Source organism: Primulina huaijiensis, chromosome 15 (assembly GCF_012295235.1).
Source record: "Primulina huaijiensis isolate GDHJ02 chromosome 15, ASM1229523v2, whole genome shotgun sequence".
NCBI lineage: Eukaryota > Viridiplantae > Streptophyta > Magnoliopsida > Lamiales > Gesneriaceae > Primulina > Primulina huaijiensis.
Window position 1 is genome coordinate 1,435,166 of NC_133320.1, and position 21,196 is coordinate 1,456,361.

General features: G+C 34.3%; 2 protein-coding genes and 1 long non-coding RNA gene across 3 annotated transcripts; 1 reads left to right on the top strand and 2 right to left on the bottom strand.

Annotated features, from left to right (window-relative positions):
- Positions 1 to 877: 877 nt before the first annotated feature.
- On the bottom strand, positions 878 to 2,363 carry LOC140958473 (uncharacterized). The gene is made up of 2 exons (XR_012171791.1): positions 1,674 to 2,363; positions 878 to 1,544 (listed from the first exon to the last, which is right to left on the bottom strand). It is a non-coding gene; the product is annotated as an uncharacterized lncRNA (long non-coding RNA).
- Positions 2,364 to 2,748: 385 nt separating this feature from the next.
- On the top strand, positions 2,749 to 12,535 carry LOC140958474 (subtilisin-like protease SBT1.6). Its single transcript, XM_073415924.1, has 2 exons — positions 2,749 to 3,674; positions 9,963 to 12,535. The coding sequence occupies exons 1-2, from the start codon at positions 3,262 to 3,264 to the stop codon at positions 12,253 to 12,255; spliced, it is 2,706 nt and encodes a 901-aa protein (XP_073272025.1). The 5' UTR covers positions 2,749 to 3,261; the 3' UTR covers positions 12,256 to 12,535.
- A 1,949-nt stretch (positions 12,536 to 14,484) lies between these two features.
- Positions 14,485 to 20,607, bottom strand: LOC140958626 (uncharacterized). Its single transcript, XM_073416146.1, has 14 exons — positions 20,391 to 20,607; positions 18,895 to 19,006; positions 17,829 to 17,941; positions 17,310 to 17,432; positions 17,030 to 17,229; positions 16,480 to 16,555; positions 16,063 to 16,149; positions 15,846 to 15,926; positions 15,711 to 15,743; positions 15,540 to 15,593; positions 15,416 to 15,457; positions 15,189 to 15,267; positions 15,023 to 15,093; positions 14,485 to 14,863 (listed from the first exon to the last, which is right to left on the bottom strand). The coding sequence occupies exons 1-14, from the start codon at positions 20,553 to 20,555 to the stop codon at positions 14,780 to 14,782; spliced, it is 1,320 nt and encodes a 439-aa protein (XP_073272247.1). The 5' UTR covers positions 20,556 to 20,607; the 3' UTR covers positions 14,485 to 14,779.
- Between the last annotated feature and the right edge of the window lie 589 nt (positions 20,608 to 21,196).

A 21,196-nucleotide genomic window follows, 5' to 3' on the forward strand; every position in this document is an offset into this window, starting at 1 on the left:
CATTAAAAGCATCATCCTCTTGACTCCTCACAAGACTAAAAATCCACAATCTTTTCATCGCCACAAGTCGAAGCTTTAATAGATATTGGGGGTTATCCGACTCAGCATTCTTACGCTTTCGGGGGGAACTTTACCATATTTTCCTTCACCTCAACTCCACATCTCCACCATTCAGATCCCAAGTTTCAGCAGCAATTGAAATAGCAAACTCAGAAATGTTCGAGCCATTTTCCATCACAAAACATATATATTACATATATATCCAAATTCACCAAAAACAGGATGGCAATCATAACTATTATATGACAAACGATTAATTAATTATTATTAATTAATTAACATAAGAGCACAAACAAATCAGACGTAACCATTGTACAATTCCTCCCCTCCATAAGTACAATACAGTAAATTATGTGATTGTGCTTTAGCACAAAAAGAAAAGAACAATTTGAGTAATCAATCATAATGCAGTCTTATAATTACTTTTTATTTTACTAATAAAAACATTCTGTAAATAATAAATAAACTTAATAAAATCTATGAACAATGACTGCATTACAAGGTTATAACGCTATTTATATATAATATATTAAAGTGTTAAATCAATTACACTAACTGTATATAAACTATATATTATATAATATAAATTAATAATCATATGGATTATGAAGGTATCACTGGATCGAGAAAGATGAGAAGCTAGTTGTCTCTAACTGGGGATTGGAAAAAGATAAGGATGTCTCAACTGATTTAAATGTTAGGTGGGTCTTCTCTGGAAGGAAATTAGGTTGAACACCAAAGAACCAAGTGGTTAGAAAAACATCAAAGTTAACAGATCGGAACATTGGGACTCTTGCGGCGCTAGGGGATTGCAAAACAGACACAATACTACACTAACATAGAAGAAAAATTGCTTTGAAATTCCGAATCTAGCATGTATACTCTGATTTATTGGGTTGAATTATCGTTCAGAACCGTAAATACATTGGATCAATAGACCCTATTGGTCTAGAAAGATTTTTCAAACATAGACAGCCATGTGTTTGGACCAAAAAAGGTCAATGAGAAATATATCTGGCATTTCATTAACCAATCTATTGCACTATCTGGACCTAGACATGAATTCAAAGGGAGCTCGACGATTCAACAATGCCAGAGTACCGAGATAAGTGAATGTTTCAGGGGTCTAGCCTCTAGGCAAAAGGCACAAGGCTGCTGCTTGTGAAAGACGGGTATTTATTTCATTGTTGAGCTATATTACATCACATTTTCGCCCATATGGAGTTGTCCAAACTGAGAAACAGATAATGACATGTTTCATCAACAACCAGAGATATTAGCCAAGCAGTTCACCTCTAAATTATTGTGTGGCTTTCAGCTGAACTGCTGAGCCAAAAAGTACATACAAGAGATCATCCTCCCCAGAGAAGAGTAATTCATAATCTTTCAATAGCTATCACCATGACAATAGTTATCACCATGACACGTGAATGCTGTTGAAAATTAATCTCAGAGATCATACAGTAAACATGGAGAAGACGTCGCTCTAGGGGTCGGCCTAAAATATTGCTAGATGTCGAAAATGGAAGACAGGGGAACATATTATACAGAACGGAGAAATATACCCCACATTTACAGCACAGTTATTAATAGTGTGCGCCAACGCGACAGACGCAGCCAGGCGCAGCACTTGAAACAAGCGCAAGCATCTGACTAGGCGTGAAGCATCCAAGAGTCGCAGAAGCTTGCGCCTTTCTGTTATTTTGTAGTTGAATAAAAATTAACTCAAGCCAAAACAGTTTTGAAGCCCGATTAGCAAAGCTCGTGACTACCTAATCACAAAACCCCTATATGTCGATCATTTATGCAAGATTTTTTTATCCAGGGGCTCAGAAGCCATCTATGAAAACTTTTACTATTGTCACACATTTTATTGAATATAATAATCTACAATGTTTCAGCTCCTTACAAGACTTATAGTATCACAAGTGGTGCATCTTAGTTAAATATAATGGTCAATATTATATTTGAAGAAAGAGAAGCCAATATTATGGTCAAATGGTGCTTCTTAGCTAAATGTAAAAAGAGAAAATTAAACAGAAAATACAAGACATATTTGAAGAAAGAGATGACAATATTACGGGTCACCGTGCCAAAAATATATTTCCCATCACAAGGTTAGTCCCTACCATTCAATGTTCTAATTTCTTCAAAACTCATTTCTCACAATTTTTTTTTGAAAGACCATAATGATGATATAGTTGAAGACAAAGAGGAATCAGGTGAGTTTTTTTTCTTTAATATACCATGTACTTGTGACTTTCTATAGAACTTTGATGATGGAAGTTTTTTCTGGTTATCATTTACTTTATTAATTAATCAATTTTTATTTATATTTTTTCTATCTTGGTGAAAAATATTTTGAGAAGGTAATATCATAGCACAGATCATAGATTGCTTTATGTATTTTGGATTTTAAAATTTACGTCAAATTGCGCCTTAAATAACTATGATATACAGGGTATGAGAAACAGAAAGTGATGTTGAAAGCTGGCAAATTGCAACGATGATTTAAAACCATGATTAGGATGCAGAGTAGTTTCGGTTCTAATTCTGAGCCAATGGGAGAGATCTTAAATAAACTCGTTCAACAGCGGCTTTAGGAAAGGACCGGTTAGACGCATTCCTTAGAAATACATATACATTCTCGTATAGGATCCAGCGAGCCACAAAGCATCACCAATTACTTCAAATATCCAAGAAACTAACTAAAGCGATCTACTAATTCCCACACATGCGTATTCAGAACATTACAATTCCACAAGAAAAGAATCGGGTCGGAGTACAATGACCATCACAACTTATTGGAACAGACAAATCAATGAAGCACTGAAGTAAAAATCGAGATAAACTAAATAGACATTTGAAATATGAGGGCAAATAGACTAAGATCATTCGAGCCAAACATGTATATTCATATACATGTACATTTCGCGAACAAAAATAGACCCCACACTAGTTTCAATACCAGTATAACATAGGAAAATACCATCGCTGATGAAAAAGTTGTCCGTTCGTATCAAAAAAGCAGTAGATCCAGATAAAACAATCCCATTTTAATTCATATGACACGGTTAACCAAATCAGAAAAGCTAATAAAAACCGGAGACAAACCAATAAGGGCACAAGATAGCGAAACCTAGGCGATCTTCACGTTAAAGGAGTAGCCTAACGGTTGGCGTTCGGGCACTCACGAGAGAAATGACCCTCTTCACCGCAGTTGTAACAGGCCCCTCCAGCGCCGCCACCGCCGCCTCCACCTCCATACCTACCTCCTCCACCTCCGCCATACCTTCCACCACCTCCGCCGCCGCCTCCCTGTGTGCACTCTCTCGCAAAATGACCACCCTCACCACACTTGTAACAACTCCCGCCTCCACCACCGCCACTACTATATCCCCCGCCTCCACCACCATATCCGCCTCCACCACCACCGTATCCGCCTCCGCCATAGCCTCCTCCACCGCGACTGCCACCTCTACCCCCTCCTCCGTACCCTCCGCCGCCACCTCTACCCCCTCCTCCGTACCCTCCGCCGCCATCTCTACCACCTCCTCCGTACCCTCCACCGCCATCTCTACCTCCATACGAACCACGGGTGCTTCCCTGCACAGATCCACCGTCAGGACCGGTCACGTTAGCCGCCTTGGCTCGTCCATCGCTGCCGTGCTCCACCGTGAACTCGACAGACTCGCCATCACCGAGGCTGCGATAGCCATCGGTCTTTATAGCCGATTGATGAACAAACAGATCTTCACTACCATCATCTGGAGTGATAAACCCAAATCCCTTTTCGTCATTGAACCACTTGACAGTCCCCCTCTTAACATCACCATCGGCCATCTCTAAACCCTAGTTTTCTCTCAGATTTTTCGCGTAAAAATATTGAATATTTAGTTTGATTTTATACCCGCAAAGTATAGGGTAGCGGATTTCATTTTCGAATAAACCATTTTTAATTTCTCAGTTGGGTTCCGATTTTTCCGATCTCAATTTTTTTTCTTTTTAAATACATTTGTTGTTTTTTCCCAACATTGGGAAATGAAACCGACATTGTTTTTATCGAGAAAATCCAACGGCCAGGGATTGATGATATTTGACATGTGATCTGCTTTTTTTCTTCTTCTTTTTACCAACAAATTTAATTTATTTTACAATGGGATATTAAATAATAGTTAAATGATAATAACATGCATAGACCGTGTCACACGATATTTTTTACCTTTTTTAAAATAAAAATTATCAATTTTCGAAATTGAAATAATAAAAAATAAAAGATAATATTTTGTAAATATTGACTTTATAATAAAGATAATATAATTATTTTTTGTTCTAATTATCCTACAATTTTATTAAAATAAGGATATTGAGTTTTATTTTGTATGTCAACAGTCAAAAGGTGTCTTATAATATTATGTACAGTAAATTATTTCATAAAATTTTCATTTAAATCTTTTATAAATTTAATATTTATATAACGATGTAACAAAAAAATCAGAAACAAATTCAAGTAATGGTAAGAAAAAAGTTAGAGAGTTGACATAATATCATTACCATCGTTTAATATGAACTAGTGTCCGTAGAGTTGGAATAATTATAAACAAGTAGTTTTTATTATTTTCAATTCAATTATTTTTTCTTTATCAAAAAAATTTTAAAATATTTATGAAATATGATTGAATTTAAAATTATATATAAAAGTAAGGTTGAAAATTTTAAAATTAATTGTTTCTAGGAAATTTTAAAAAAGCTTCCATAAATAAAATCATTTAATTAATTAATTAATATTCATTGTAATTTTAAATAAGACATCGCTAAATTAATTAAATGTTTAGTTACACGACATATTGGTTCTATAATTTTAATGATTTTTGTGAAGTTTAAAAATTAAAATGTGTTCAACCTAACTTTTATATATTATATAAAATTTCAATTTTAGTCAAAGTAAAATTTTGAAGAGTTTTAAAAAAAATATAGTATTCAAAATTGACTTTTACAAATTATACGAAATTCTGGTTTTGATTTAATAAGGGTTATATATCAAAAGATGGTGGTATAACCGAGTCGTTGTTCTAGGTTTTAGATTTTTTTTAATATCCTTTGATGTTTCAAGAGTTTTTTTCTTTTGTTTTTCGAGGATATATTCGATGTTTTGTAATACATATTGTAGCTGATTGACATAATTTTGTATCGTCATTTGGATTTCTTTAAGGTCTTTCGAGGTTTTAGAGGAATCTAATAATATTTATATGAATTTATTATTTTGAAATGTTCCTAGTTGTTTATGGTATCCAATTTTGATTATATCTCTTTTGTTTTAAATATTCCAAAATATTAAAATGAATACGAAAATAATAAATCTCAAGTTTGGATCCAAAATATATTGAGTGGGTCTCATGTGAGACCGTCTCACAGATCTTAATCTGTGAGACGAGTCAACCATACTCATATTCACAATAAAAAGTAATACTCTTAGCATAAAAAGTAATATTTTTTCATGGATGACCCAAATAAAAGATTCGTCTCACAAATACGATCCGTGAGACCGTCTCACACATATTTTTCCCATTTGATTAATAGTCCATCGTCAGACACGTACGTAGGTTACACAGTAACAATATAATATTTCTAAAATATTTAACTTAAGCTCTCATACCATTTTCACGACTCTTTGTATAATTTTTATAAACAAGGTTATTTTGGCCATTTTAAAAAATACTTTGGCTTAAATGACCGAATTGGGAACACAAGTGAAAATTGGAGGATCAAATCAGGTCATTTAAGAAATGGAGGATTCATTAAATCGGGATTATGACTAAAATGAGAGACCAAATTGATGATTAACAATACTATTTTATGCCAAATGCATGCCAAATTCGAGATTTGTTTCAGGTGAATCTCAGCTTTGATTTATCCTGGCAGTCACAATAATTATTATAATATGGAAAATATAAATTCATTTCTTGGAGATATTGCACGTTTACAAAATAATTATGTAACCCTGAACTTCAAATAATAATAAATTACGATAAAATATTGTAAATTAAATAATAAAAAAATATATTTCCTAGTTAAAAAATAATTTCAGTTAATACTTTTTTTTTAAAAAAAATCATCATGTATAAAAAATTCAATTTGTAGACAGACAAAAGTACGCATGAAAATAATAGTACAGTAGCATTCGAAAATAATAATAATTATTATTACAATAATATTGTGCAAAAAATATATATAGATATAAAATATAATATAATAAATAAATAATATTAAATTGGGAGGAACAAAAAGTTAGTCAAAGGTCAGTGCGAAGTGCAGAGTCAAAGAATACATGGGGACGGGGCGAGTCTGTGTCTGGTGCGGTTTTTTCTTCCTTTCGTGCCTGCAGAACAACTCCTTTTGTGTGGGAATATAGGGTATATATATGTTAATAAATTTCCAAAAATATATATTAATTATTATTAACATTTTTTAAAAAATTAATTAGATATTATTTTTTATTAAATTCCAATATTATCTTTTAATTATTATAACATTATCAACATTTAGTATAAGAAATGCTCGCATTAACAAAACTATACATGCCTGCAAAGTTATATAGCAATATTCTAAACTCCGATATCAGTTAAATTATTTACCACATTTTTTTAGTGAATTTTTTCAAAATATGTGGACGATTTAATAATGTAATTTATCTTTTTATAATGAACTAAATAATATTTTTTATAAAAATATTTATGTTATGTTATTATAACGAGGTGTATTATGTTGTTTCTTGTTGGCATTTCTTAAATTTGCTTTTTATAGTAACTCTAATTTTTGTGTATTTTCATTCTTTTCTTGATCATATACAATATCTATATATATTTCTTAAATTTGTTTTTTTTATAGTAACTCTAATTTTTGTGTATTTTTATTCGTTTTTTTGATCATATACAATATATATAAAATTAATTTATAGGATAACTACGTGAACACTTCTGATATCACGTACACCTATTGAATATATAATTTCATCATATTTAACATGTGGACGTCATTTAGGATGTGTTCACCTAGATATCTACAAATGAGGCAAAAATTTATGTGAGACGGTCTCACGGATCGTATTTTGTGAGACAGATCTCTTATTTGGGTCATCCATGAAAAAATATTAATTTTTATCATAAGAGTATTACTTTTTATCGTGAATATCGGTAGGGTTGACCCATCTCACAGATAAAGATTCATGAAACTGTCTCACAAGATACTACTACTATAATGAATACTAAAAAGATGAATTATACACACACATATATTTTATCGTATCTAATAAAATGGAAGTCTCGTAAGTGATGCTTTCACCGGTAAAGTACACTGAGTCGAAGCCATCAAAATCATGGCCATAAATTCAATTACAATGACATTTAAAATTTCACCTGTTTTTCCTTTTCGGGGGAGGGGGGACGACCAATAAATCAAGGTTTTAATGGAGCTAAATTGGTCAGACTTGGGTCGTAGCCCATTTAGAATTTGACGGAGTGAGTGATGATCTAAGGCCTAATTTAGTCTTATTTGGACCGAGAAAAAGTCTGGGCCCGTCTCGACCAAGTCCAACTATCAAGTCCATCCAATGGACAGGCATGTAATTCGTGTGTCACTTATTTTTATATAAAAATTGTCATTTTAAATATTTTCCATGGTTCGTCACAGACTTGAACTTGTTCATGCTCAGATATGTCTCGGATGGACGCTTATGCATTGTTTGTTGTATTTTATGAAGGTCAGATGAGATATTTTTTTAATTAAGTCATGTTTGTCTTATTTTTAAGTCATCTCAACTTCGTCAATTAACTAGCGATGACACTAGAAGTGAGTTGCATTACACATCCATCAACAACCCCGCGATGAATATGTGATGAGGCAAAAACTTGTGTGAGACGGTCTCGCGGATCGTATTTTGTGAGACAGATATCTTATTTAGGTCATCCATGAAAAAATAATACTTTTTATGCTAAAAATATTACTTTTTATTGTGAATATCGGTAGGATTTACTCGTCTTACAGATAAAGATTAATTAGAACGTCTCACAAGAGACATACTCATGTGATAAATATGATATGAATGAAATTTTACAATTATATCATAAGACAACCACGATTGATTTAAATTTTGCAAGTACTTTTAAGATTTTATAAATAATAAACACAATAATAATACAAGGTAAAAACATATCAAATGTTATATTATTCATATCTACTTTATCCCTTACTCATCTCTTGTCCATCCTATCTATAATATCAAACTGTATCTTAGTCATATACTTTTGGTTATTTAGACTAATCTTGTTTTAGCGGTGCAAATTTAATTTAATTGTTAGTACACAGTGTGTTTGGTAACCAAGATTTGAGAGGATTTCATCGGATTTGGATTTCAAAATCCTATTTTTACTGTTTGGCAAGGTGATTCAAAAAAAGAATTCGGATTTGTTTAGAATTTCATGGGATTTCAATGAGTATATCCAAATCCCATCAAATTTGATAAGGTTTGGTGGGATTTGGATTTTAAAAACAGACAATTACTTTTTTATCCAAATCACATCAAATTTAATGAGATTTATAAGGGTAGCTTAGTAAAATTTTAAAATTCCAAATTCGAATTCCTTTTTCTCCCAACAAAAAATGGATTTGTAAATACCATTTTTAAATTTTAAACCAAACACCAAATAGAATTTCAAATACTTGAATTTCCAAATCCAATTCCAAATTCAAATCCAAATCCATATTTACAAAGAACCAAACACACTGATAAAGTTTTGTTATTATCAAAACAAAACAAAGAGACAATTGTGTATATACATGATATATGTACACACAATGAATTTCAGAGATGAGTAGGTCTCTTGTGAGACGGTCTCACGGATCTTTATCTGTGAGACGTGTCAACCCTACCGAAATTCACAATAAAAAGTAATACTCTTAGCATAAAAAGTAATAATTTTTCATGGATGACCCAAATAAGAGATTCGTCTCACAAAATACGACCCGTGAGACCGTCTCACACAATTTTTTGACTTCAGAGATTATGAAAGGTATTCGATTTGGTGGAATATAATGACTCTCATGATTCATTCTATCCCATCTCAATTTCTCCTATATTTATACAATAATCCGAAAATTGATAAATCAAATAAAAAATGTTATTGTTTATATATTCTATAAAATCATTTTAATGGTTTCAACACGATCTTGTCCACTAAGTAAACACAATTTCTACTTCTTTGTTTTTTCCAGGCCCTCTTAATTAACAATTGGCTCTGTATTTCCTCCTTTTTAAAGCGAGTCGGGCTTATATTTAATTTCCCCCATTTTATATAATATAATATAATATAATGACCCACCATAAATAAAGATTTAAAGAAAGGGACTCCACCATGACACTTGACCACCCTTTTATGCTTACTAATACAAAACGACGCCGTTGCTATCGTCGAAGTGTCGTTCCTTCCTCAAGATAATTGTTTGCTGCCTCGATTGCAGCAAAAAATGGGTACTTTTTTTTAAGCCTGCTTTGAAAGATTGCCCACAAATTTAATTATTGATCACATTTATACTGTTTAATATTTTAAATGGTAAATTTTTAAAAGATGTTTTTAAAGTACTTTTATATTTTTTTAATTAATAATGAATGTTATATATCAATATAAATGGGAGAATATATGATATTCTTTTTCATCAGATAAATGTGATATTTCAATAATATTTAATATAGTTTTTAGTTAAAAAAAATTGGTTAGAAGTCCCACAATTTAATTTAATGATTCATTTAACGACTAATACAAAACTAAAAAAGGAGTAATAAAGTCCATATTTTCTTTCTTACTTGAAAGCTCACTCTACTTCCTCGATCACACTTCAATGGCTACTCTTGTACTTTACTTCCTCCTCATTTCTCTCTCACTGACCCAAGTAAATTGTGATCCAACGCCCAGAACTTACATTGTCAGAGTGGACAGTTCATCAAAGCCGTCAGTTTTCCCCACTCATTACCACTGGTACACCTCTGAGTTCACGGAACCCGCTACCATTCTCCATGAGTACGACACTGTTTTCAAAGGATTTGCTGCAGTTTTGACCCCAGATCAGGCGGCTGCAACGCTTCAGCATCCATCGGTACTAGCTTCTTTCGAAGATCGCCGCCGGGAGCTACATACCACAAGATCACCGCAGTTTCTTGGGCTGCGGAACCAGCGAGGTCTGTGGTCGGAGTCTGATTACGGTTCTGATGTTATTATTGGAATTTTTGATACTGGGATTTGGCCTGAGCGCAGGAGCTTCTCGGATTTGAATCTTGGCCCGGTTCCGAGAAGGTGGAAGGGCGTTTGCGAAGCTGGTGTGAAGTTTAGTTGGAAAAATTGTAACAGAAAAATTGTCGGAGCTAGGTTTTTTGCTAAAGGGCATGAGGCTGCCGCTGGTTTTGGAGGGCTTGTCGGTGGCATTAATGAAACCATCGAGTTCAAGTCCCCGAGGGATGCCGATGGGCATGGGACCCACACGGCGTCGACGGCTGCCGGAAGGTACACTTTTGGTGCAAGCATGAAGGGCTACGCTTCTGGAATCGCGAAAGGCGTGGCGCCAAAGGCTCGTTTGGCTGTGTACAAAGTGTGCTGGAAGAATGCTGGGTGCTTCGATTCAGATATTTTAGCGGCATTTGACGCAGCGGTGAATGATGGTGTCGACGTCATCTCTATTTCCATCGGCGGCGGTGACGGAGTTTCCTCGCCATATTACCTAGATCCTATAGCAATCGGAGCGTACGGTGCTGTTTCACGTGGTATTTTCGTATCCTCCTCCGCTGGAAACGACGGCCCCAATGGTATGTCGGTAACTAACCTTGCGCCGTGGCTGACCACCGTCGGTGCAGGCACTATCGACAGAAGTTTTCCGGCAGAGGTCGTTCTCGGTGATGGCAGAAAATTCTTCGGCGTCTCTTTGTACTCTGGCAAACCATTGTATGGCAAGATGTATCATCTAGTTTACCCCGGTAAATCAGGTGTACTCTCTGCCTCCCTTTGTATGGAAAATTCACTGGATCCCAACTCTGTTAGAGGCAAGATTGTGATATGTGATCGTGGCAGCAGCCCACGCGTCGCCAAAGGATTGGTCGTGCAGAAAGCCGGCGGGTCGGGAATGATCCTCGCCAATGGCTTGTCCAATGGTGAAGGTTTACTGGGCGATGCTCACTTACTTCCAGCTTGCGCCATTGGCTCTGATGAAGGTGATAAAATTAAGGCATATTTATCATCCAATCCAGAGGCCACCGCCACGATAAACTTCCAGGGCACGGTCATTGGAATCAAACCGGCTCCGGTTGTCGCCTCATTTTCCGGCAGGGGGCCGAATGTGTTGAACCCGGAGGTTCTAAAACCGGATTTGATCGCCCCTGGAGTTAACATCTTGGCTGCCTGGACGGAAGCAGTTGGCCCAACTGGCCTGGATTTGGACACTCGAAAAACGGAATTCAATATCCTTTCGGGCACATCCATGGCTTGCCCTCATGTAAGTGGTGCAGCAGCCTTGCTTAAATCCGCGCACCCGGATTGGAGCCCTGCTGCGATCCGGTCTGCTTTGATGACCACTGCGAATTTGAATGATAATTCTTGGAACCCAGTTCTTGACGAGTCTAGCAAAAAACCAGCAACTCCATATGATTATGGAGCCGGCCACTTGAACCTTGATTTAGCTATTGATCCTGGACTCGTTTATGACCTGAAAAATCATGACTATGTAAGCTTCTTGTGCGCTATAGAATACGGCCCAAAAACTATTCAAGTGATCACTCGATCACGGGTGAGTTGTCCGGTCAGGAAGGCATTGCCAGAGAGTTTTAATTATCCATCAATATCTGTGTTATTTCCAAGCTCGTCCAAAGGGCCATCCAAGAAGGTATTCTTTCGTATGGTGACAAATGTAGGAGAGGCAAATGCGGTTTATCGAGTGAGAGTCGAGCAGCCAAAGGGGGTCAAGGTCAGGGTCAAGCCTGAGAAGTTGGTCTTCTCGGAGACGGTTAGGAGGCTCGGGTACTATGTCTCAGTTACGGTTGATGATAAGAATTTGGTAATGGGTGAATCCGGGGCTCTGTTTGGATCACTTTCTTGGCTCGATGGGAAGCATGTGGTTCGAAGCCCCATCGTGGTCACCCAAATCGACCCTCTGTAGATTCGGGTAGAAAATGCGGATCTTGATTATGGGTTCCTCATAGAACGATCCCATGAAGGATGAGTTGTAGAGTAAGCTGGGAAAGGGCAGAAGCCTTTTAGTTTGTGTTTTGGTTTGTTTTTTTTTATTTACTTTTGTGAGTTATTTTCATGTAATTTTTCTCTTAGTTTGTTGGAGCAACGTGAATACTGAATAGCGTGATGTACTTGTGAGAATCAAATGTCTTTTGGTGCTGATTTTATTGTCATGTAAAATAGAGGAAAGAGAGGCATTATTTGGAGTCGTGCGGTGTTGTGTCCGCATCCCATTAAACATAGGAAACGAATATAAATACTACTGTTGTGCTTCTGACACAACGGCTTATAATTCAATATTCGCGAGTGAATTTAAAATGAGTAGGTGTATCGTACGATAATGTATCTCGTAAAATACTATTCGTGAGATCATTTCACGCAAGTTTTTATCATTTAAAATATATTAACTCAAAATTAAAGTCGTGTGAAGTATTCTTAGTAATTGAATGATTGATTTAAAGGCATAAAATTTGATTCCGGAATCACGAACAGTCGATTTTGGTGTTTGTATAATCATATAAATCATCATATATTGACGTGAGACCGTCTCACGGATCTTAATCCGTGAGACGGGTCAACCCTACTCATATTCACAATAAAAAGTAATATTTTTAGCATAAAAAGTAATATTTTTTCATGGATGACCCAAATAAGAGATCCGTCTCACAAATACGACCCGTGAGACCGTCTCATACAAGTTTTTGCCTATATTGAATACTAATCAATGTGAAATTAGGGGTGGTATTGGGTAGGGAGTAGATCTGTTTCATTTGGATAAGAATTGAGATTATTTTTTTCTCTCAATCTAGTATTCGACAAATATTGAGATTCATATGCTCGAGATTTAAGCGATAAAAAGATGATATCTTAATAATTATTATTTTTAATCTATAGAAGCTTTTCAAACATAACAATGTAGGTAATCATTAGAAATTAAATTATTTTCTTGATATATTACAAATAAATTGAAACAATTTCTTGATTAATCCAATTAGAGTAAGTCTCATGTGAGACCGTCTCACGGATCCTAATCTGTGAGACGGATCAACCCTACCCATATATACAACAAAAAGTAATACTCTTAGCATAAAAAGTAATACTTTTTCATGGATGACCCAAATAAAAGATCCGTATCACAAATACGACCAGTGAGACCATCTCACACAAGTTTTTGTCATCCGATTATATCCAAAACAAAAATTAATATACCAAGTATTTGTCCCACTAAACCACCACACAACTTTCCTAAGCTTCATTTGGCGTCAAACAATATTCTATTGGTTGAATAATGTTTAGTATATATTTTTCGCTGATAATATTTTATGAATACATATAAAACTATAAAAAAATAATATTTTACGAATAAAATCATTTGACATCTATCAGTACTCACCAAGTTATATTCTTCTCGATCACAACAATATGTTTCTTTCACTCTTCTAGGTTATGTTGAAGGAGAAAAAAATGATAAACTCTCTTTAATTTTGTGTTATTTTATTTAAATTATAATTATGATATTTGTCTATATGAATTTTTTTATCGAAAATCTCATCGGTTAGATATTATACGCTTGATCGAGTCGGGATATTTTTTTGATGAGATCCGGTATAGAGATTTGAAGGGATTTATCCAGCTCTATGAAGAGTAAAATAATGGTTAAAATTAAACTACACATTAAATAGCAAACTCAAAAAATATATATTAGTTTATCCTTACTTTATTTTCATTCTTTTTGGCGTAGCATTTTCTATTCAATTGGAAATTAAATTTTATAGTGATTCAAAATTATTGTCCGTAAAGTGAATTTTATATTTTAATAAAAATCAAAGGATAATGTAACATACTCTAATAATGATCGTCTTTTAAGTAACTTTTATTGCCATTATTATTAATAATATTATATGATTCATTATTGTGATCTGAATTCATGGAAGGAAANTATATAGTGCCATCATAAATTGATTATGAAATTGGAACCCATTGCATGAGGTTAACGAGTCATGTCAAGAGATTAATTGCAATTAACATGAGCCTACCAAATGCAAGTCCGATTCTTATAATAAATCTTTGGAAAATATCTTTTCCAAAAAGCAAAAATTAAGAAAAAAAATCTTTGAAACGACAAAATAATTGTGGGAAATATCAGATAAAAAGTTTTATATCGTATTTACTTATTTATGTTTAAAATTTGGTTTGATCGACAACATAACAAAATATGTGGTCCTTGGATAAGACTTCTACGTGAGATTAAAATCAATATACACAACAATTTATAAAGTGGAACTTATACATCTGTGGGCTTAGATGTTGTGGAGATACTGTCAAAACAATGCACTGGAATATATTTTGAAAAAATGGGATGTATTTTTATACAGGTTTCGTTCCGAAAATTTTTCGAGAAACCGGAACTTTAAACAATGAATCAGGCTTCTCGGAAACTCGACGTCGGACTAGGCCAAAGTGCAGACCTTGTTTCTGTCTCTAGAGAAATGGGGCACAATCTTTATCATTACACTGAGAATGAAACCTATAAGCTGCACATAAATGAAGATTGTAGTCCAAGAGATGGCTGTATATTGTAACTTGGAATGAGATTGCTTGTCCTTTTTGAAATATAATTGATAAAATTTGATTTTTTTTTACACTTAGCATCGTGTTTTAAATATTACTTACTGTGAAGAAAATATACGTACCCAAGAAAGTCCAAGGCAGAAAATACTGAAACCAGGGAAGTTAAAAGGAGCTTCGTCCGACAAGAATAGAGCTGGAAAAGATAGGTTAAGATAAGATATGCAACCATTCCAATACATGAAGATGTGTAAGTTTTTGTTTACATATACGCAACCGGTTTTTGTTTACCTGAAAGAGGACTAAATGCCAATGGAGAGACGACATTGGCAAGTGAAGCTACGCCCAAAATGCATCCTTGAGCAATCCCCTGATATATTAAAGCAAACACAGTCCTAATATCAGTGTTCCACCATAGAAAAAAACAATTCTGTCCGGATTAAAGCATAGATGGTCGAGGCCCGAGGGCCCTTAAAAGTTTCCAAGCCTCTAAGAAATCCGTAAGTCGAGAAAGTGACCTGCTCACAGGGCCCAACTTGCTTTGAAATAATGCATCTTACCTGTAAGTTTCAGAGACATTTTTCAAAATTTCGTAAAACAAATAGTAAAATCGGACGATGACTGAAATTTTGCGCAGCTTACACTAGGACTAATGAGGAAAAGGAAGGTTCCCAGCAAAGCAGCGGCATAAGGTACCTGCAGATTGTGCAAGTGATGAAAACTTGAAACAAAGTTTTTAATGAATAAGAATTCAAGTACCATTCATGGTGATTGACATTGTACGAGATAGATTAGAAGATTTGAAAATCTTACCCATGGAGTCCATGCTATGCTGTAAAATAACATCTGCACAAAACCCAAAAAAACGCAACAAAGAATCTCACTATTTCCAGAGGATTCATAAGTTTATTGCTATAAAAGAAAGGTTAAGTGTTGGAAGTAGCATACATTCAGAAATCCAGCAAAGAGTCCTATGGAAAGCAATGTCTCCTCTCCTAAAATTGGACCAAGGATAGGCATCAAGAGCATCTTCAAAAAAATTTCAAATTTCACAGATCAATCACAAAAAAAAACTTTACCTATTAATAGAACAAGAGCCATAAAGAAATATACTAGCGAGAAACAAAATAAGAAAACGCGTCAGGAATAAGCAATTGTAAGATACATTTGATAAGGTTGCTCCAAGGTAAGTGATGAGCCATATATCGGCAAATTGATCTTTCCTGAACTGGAATCGTGCCTTCAAGTAATACTGCAGGAAAAAAGGGTAAATGATTGTCGACATAATTTCAGCTTCTTGTTTCATGTAATCACATTCAGTGCAATGCTGAGAAACACCGTCAATTTTGGGTTTCCTATATATTGATATTACAACATTTAGTTAATACCTAAAAATTCAGAAAAAGTAAAGATAAAAAAAGGATTCGTTGGAGGTAAGATAACAGCCAGTACGGATGTCCATGCAGAACTCAGCAGAATGTTACACGCTGAGATGGATTGCAATATATAACTTAAAAGAAACGTGGTATCATTTTTTGATCATTAATACGAAAGTCACATAAACATAGAGAAGGAAGTGTACCATCAAGAAAGCTTGAATTCCTGCCTCCGAAAGGCCATTGAAGAAAGATATAGCTGTTGCGAGTGAAAGAGTAGTGCTGCAGATACAATCAGAGGTCAAAATGACTGTCATTTCATAAAATCCATCAAAATTCGCAATTATGCCGAATAGCGGCAAATTATCCATGTATTTCACAACACAACTTAAAAAATCATGAAAGCAATAGAAGCAAGCCATATTATAGGCAAAACCAAACCTTTGTACCATGATAGTAAAATAAAACTACGTCAGATTACCGAAGTTCTCTTACTATAGCCATTTGTCGAGAAACAGTTTAAATGACAAAATCAAGGGGAAAAGTATTTGAAAATGCACATGTTTCAACAGTAAGTTAATGAAGCATAGCAATATGAAAAAACCCATCAGGGAATCCAAGATAGCATAGAAAGATGATGATCAGAAAGATAAAAAACTCTATGGCCCTATCCATGAAAATGGTTAAGAAAGCGGCAAGTTCTTCAGTAATGGAGTTCAAACTGAGGCCAAAATCACAGGCAACTAATCACCCTACCTACTCCTCATCATTTGAATTACATCATGAAGAAATGAGCCTTTTGTGTCTTCTGTCTTCTTCATTGTTCCACAACCAGTTTCGTTGGTTTCAGTCCCTGATTTCAAGATAGGCTGCTCCAGAGCATTAATGTGTTGAGGTGTCTCCTGAAGAAAGACTCTCATGTACACTGCTGCTACAACAGATACCACTGCTGCTACCTGTAATGAATAGAAACGTTAAACAGACCAGCTGCCAAAACACAGAGGATACTAAAGGGTAGTATGCTTGTTATAAAAACCTGAAATATCTGAGTGGGGGGAAGTAATCGGGCAGCTAATGTACCACAGACAGTTCCTGCGGATATTACACCAGACAAGAGTCCAAATGCAGATACACGTTTCCCCTCTGATACATTGTCGGCCTGAATAAAAATGTTTACATCTACTGATCAAAACACAATGCACTGAGAAAGAACGATGTCCTACAGAATTCTCGAATAATATTTCAGCAGCTTCAATTATATAAGCTTCAGATCCAGCTTTCAAAAGACCATACTTAAAACTATGCAAAACAGCATGAATTTGTAGGCAAAGTGACTCAAATGCATTTGCCTCCCCTTGGAAATGCACAATGGCAAACAGACCCTAATTAGAAAATAAAATATAGCCAAAAACCTCATCTCCTACATTAATGTGCCCAAATGCGAATTTTTGCACATCTCTATGTTCATCGACTGTTTTACTCAAACCAAAATAGTAGTGTGAACAATATTCTGATATAGAAACACAAAATATAGATGTGATCGTGTTTTACTAACCAAACAACCAAGGGAAAGGCAGATGAGTCCACCATCGCTGACTGTGGAAGATAAAGTCTTCAAAGCGAAATACACGTAGAAGGAAGTTGATGTCCGATTCAATGCCAATACCACTGCACATAATTTCCAAATAAAACATTTAGACAAATAGAAAATGTTGTGTAAAGTTAAATATGCAAAATAAAAAAACATAAACATCAAAGGACGTGATATGATTCGACTTTTGGCCTGCTACATGGGCAAAATAGACGAAAAAACCATTATCAACAGAATAAAAACTACTAAAGCTCGACAAATATCTCTCAACGCCGAAATCTCAAATCTAAATATACCAAAAATGTCTCAACCAAATAATTAGAACACACAAAGTATCAGAGAGACTGCATCTCAGATGATATTCACTTGAAAAGACACAAAAGAGAGAATACCAATCAATCCGGAATACTAACAATATAGAGTATATACATTAATTGAAAACGCTTTGCTGTGGTTCTTAAAAGTATATCATGTTTATAGGCCACAGAAAACCCAAAAGCCATAGGCCTTAGGTTCAAGCAAACTATACGGGATTAATGAAAGCCATAACCGATTGAAAACACCAAAGTGAAAAAAACATTCCACACCACTACTACTTAACTCAATTATTTGTATTAAATTCCTAAAAACTCTGTACAACGGCAATCCCGAAAAATCAAATGAAGGTGTTCAAGAAAGGCTCCTTATCAAATCCAATTCGTCTGGATTCTTTCCCCTACGAACAAAGAGATCTAGGTGAAATTTCCAAATGAAATGGAGCATAATCTTGGAAAGAAACAGCCTATGTGTTTCTCAATACTAGATGGAACACATGCACATTTGACTGAATACTGACATAGTGAAATAGCCTAGAGAAATATGAATTTTTAGAAGATAAGAAATTTTAAAATGTTCCTGTGTCAAACATCTGCCCTTTAGCATCATATCCAAGAGTTCACATTCAACATCTGTGTCAAACATATGCCTGTCGTGCAAATGGTGCCTATATTATTATGATGTAATCTGCCTAGATTTCATGTAACTTGCATACCCAGTGGAAGACTGCCGAGGGTCAAGGGGATTGTGAGCAAAACTTTTCGTCCATAAGCATCAGACAGCTTGCCAATAAGTGGAGTCAATACCACCGACCCCACTCCCGCAATCTGCGTGAAATTAAACAAAATAATGTAATCCGCTAAATCCACAACATGCCGTGTGATGTTTTGAGATATTGGATACAAATTCTAGCTAGATCATCGTTTCCACTTGAAGTGTCCGAAAAGATTCTTGAGTTCTTTCGCAATTTGGTTTCAAATAATCCAAAGTTTGTAACAACAATTTCAAACCAAACCTCGAACTCGAACCACAAATGGGTAACAAACTAACAATCTCTCTGCATTTTTTTTTTTCAATTTTAGGATGGCGATGGGCTTCCATCTCCAACATGGAGAATTTCTTTAAATAAAGGTAATTATACTAAAATTATAAGTTCTTGATTTTTTAGAATTGGATTAATAAGAGAATTGAGATTTTATTATTTAAGAAGAAGTGTTATTGAATTAATTGAATTGAATTATTCATATAATTTACTTTCATGTAAATTTAACATACAAATAGACAACTAACATACTAAAAAAATATTAAATTAATTAATTTATATTATATTTCACGAAGTAATTAATGTATTTATTAAATTAATAACATGATATTTTAATAAATTTGTAAACATAATTTAGTGGAACAAATTAATCATTTGACAAGTTGAATTTTATTGGTTGCGAACACGATATCTCATATCAAATTTATGATCTTCATATATGATGATTATAAGTCATGTAAGCTACTCGATTTTATTCATATTTCGTGTTGTGGAAAATGTTTATTTTAATTGAGTTTTGAAATGATATATCATTAAAAATTTGAGATTTTGATGTCAGATAGTTATAATTTATTATAATTGTGTATGCATTTAGGTCACAATTTAGTGGAAAAGAAAATAACATGCCAAGTTAAAAGGATTATTTTTTCTCCTACATAATTGAATGTGCTTTTTATAATAAATCAGTAATTATTGGTGTAAGACAAAATTAGGTCAGAAGACACATATCCAATTTTGACATTCTAAACTCCACGAGTTTATTTCGAATGTCTCTTGTTAAGAACTAACAAAAAAATTATATTTTTGATCATATATATTTTCTCGTTATGATTTTGGTAACATATATTATCAAATGTAAGTCTTAGTTCGTTATCTTGCGATTTTGGTAATTTTAGTCTTTCTTAGATGCAACACGTACAACCACCGATATCGTGTTGACATGTATAGTAATATTAACACTCCCGATAAAAAAAGAACTAAAATCGTTAAAAATAGGAATATACATGACTGAGACATAATTTTAATAATATAGATGATCAAAATCCCAAAATAACATACGTACATGACGGAAAAAACTTTTTATCACAAAAAAACTAAAACCATGCATGAAAACAATATTGATTGAAATCAACAAATTCTCCGGAATTCATTTGTGAGAGCATACGTACCGCTTGCTGAAAGCCTGTAAGATAGATTGCGAGGGAGCATTCAGATTTTCCGGGGCAGATGGCCTCCATCGTCACGTCAGCGATGGTCGGATTCACTAACAACGAAGCGAACGTCGACAAGAATACCGTCACGAATAGATGAATCAAATTCTTCATATTATCCATTTTTATTCCTTTCCAGCACTCCCTCAATTTGATCACACACACATATATATATGTACTTCTTCTTCACACACACACACACACACATATATATATAGTTTTGATGTGCTGCACACCTACTGTGCACACTTATGTGAGCACCGATGATGTGTCACTCACCTATTGGATGTGATGAAATATAGAAAAATTACGCATCAAATAGGTGAGTGACACCTCATCGGTGCTCACATAAATGTACACGGTAGATGTGCGGCACATCAAAACTATATATATAACCACCTAGTTCTCAAGGAATCTTAAATTTGCCTTTTTTTCCCTCACCAAACACATTCAATTATTAACTTGGATATAAAAATATTCTAATTATGTCTTCGAAACTGAGTTAAAGATTCTGGATTAGCTGGCGAGGTGTTTGTGTTGTGAATTTTTTTTATTTAATTTTTTTAAAAAAAAGAGTAGATGCATATATATTCTCTTGTGGTTGGTGAGCAGAATTAGGCCGACATTATCCTTAGATGAATTTATATTTAAGCATAATTTACTGATTACATTGATGATTTTTTTTAAAAAAAAATTAATTTTGGAATGATTAGTACTGCAGTTATATAACTAATCAGCTTCTAAAAATTTGTATCGGTGTGAAA

What these genes read in the sequence shown, in the direction of transcription:
- LOC140958474 (XM_073415924.1), top strand. Translation starts at nt 3,262, where the DNA reads ATGACCCTCTTCACCGCAGTTGTAACAGGCCCCTCCAGCGCCGCCACC. An exon ending in ACGGGTGCTTCCCTGCACAG is followed by an intron (nt 3,675 to 9,962) that starts ATCCACCGTCAG and finishes TTCAATGGCTAC; the next exon opens with TCTTGTACTTTACTTCCTCC.
- LOC140958626 (XM_073416146.1), bottom strand. Translation starts at nt 20,555, where the DNA reads ATGGATAATATGAAGAATTTGATTCATCTATTCGTGACGGTATTCTTG. An exon ending in TCTTTGCTGGATTTCTGAAT is followed by an intron (nt 15,744 to 15,845) that starts GTATGCTACTTC and finishes GGTTTTGTGCAG; the next exon opens with ATGTTATTTTACAGCATAGC. An exon ending in TCTGCCTTGGACTTTCTTGG is followed by an intron (nt 14,864 to 15,022) that starts GTACGTATATTT and finishes ATTTATGTGCAG; the next exon opens with CTTATAGGTTTCATTCTCAG.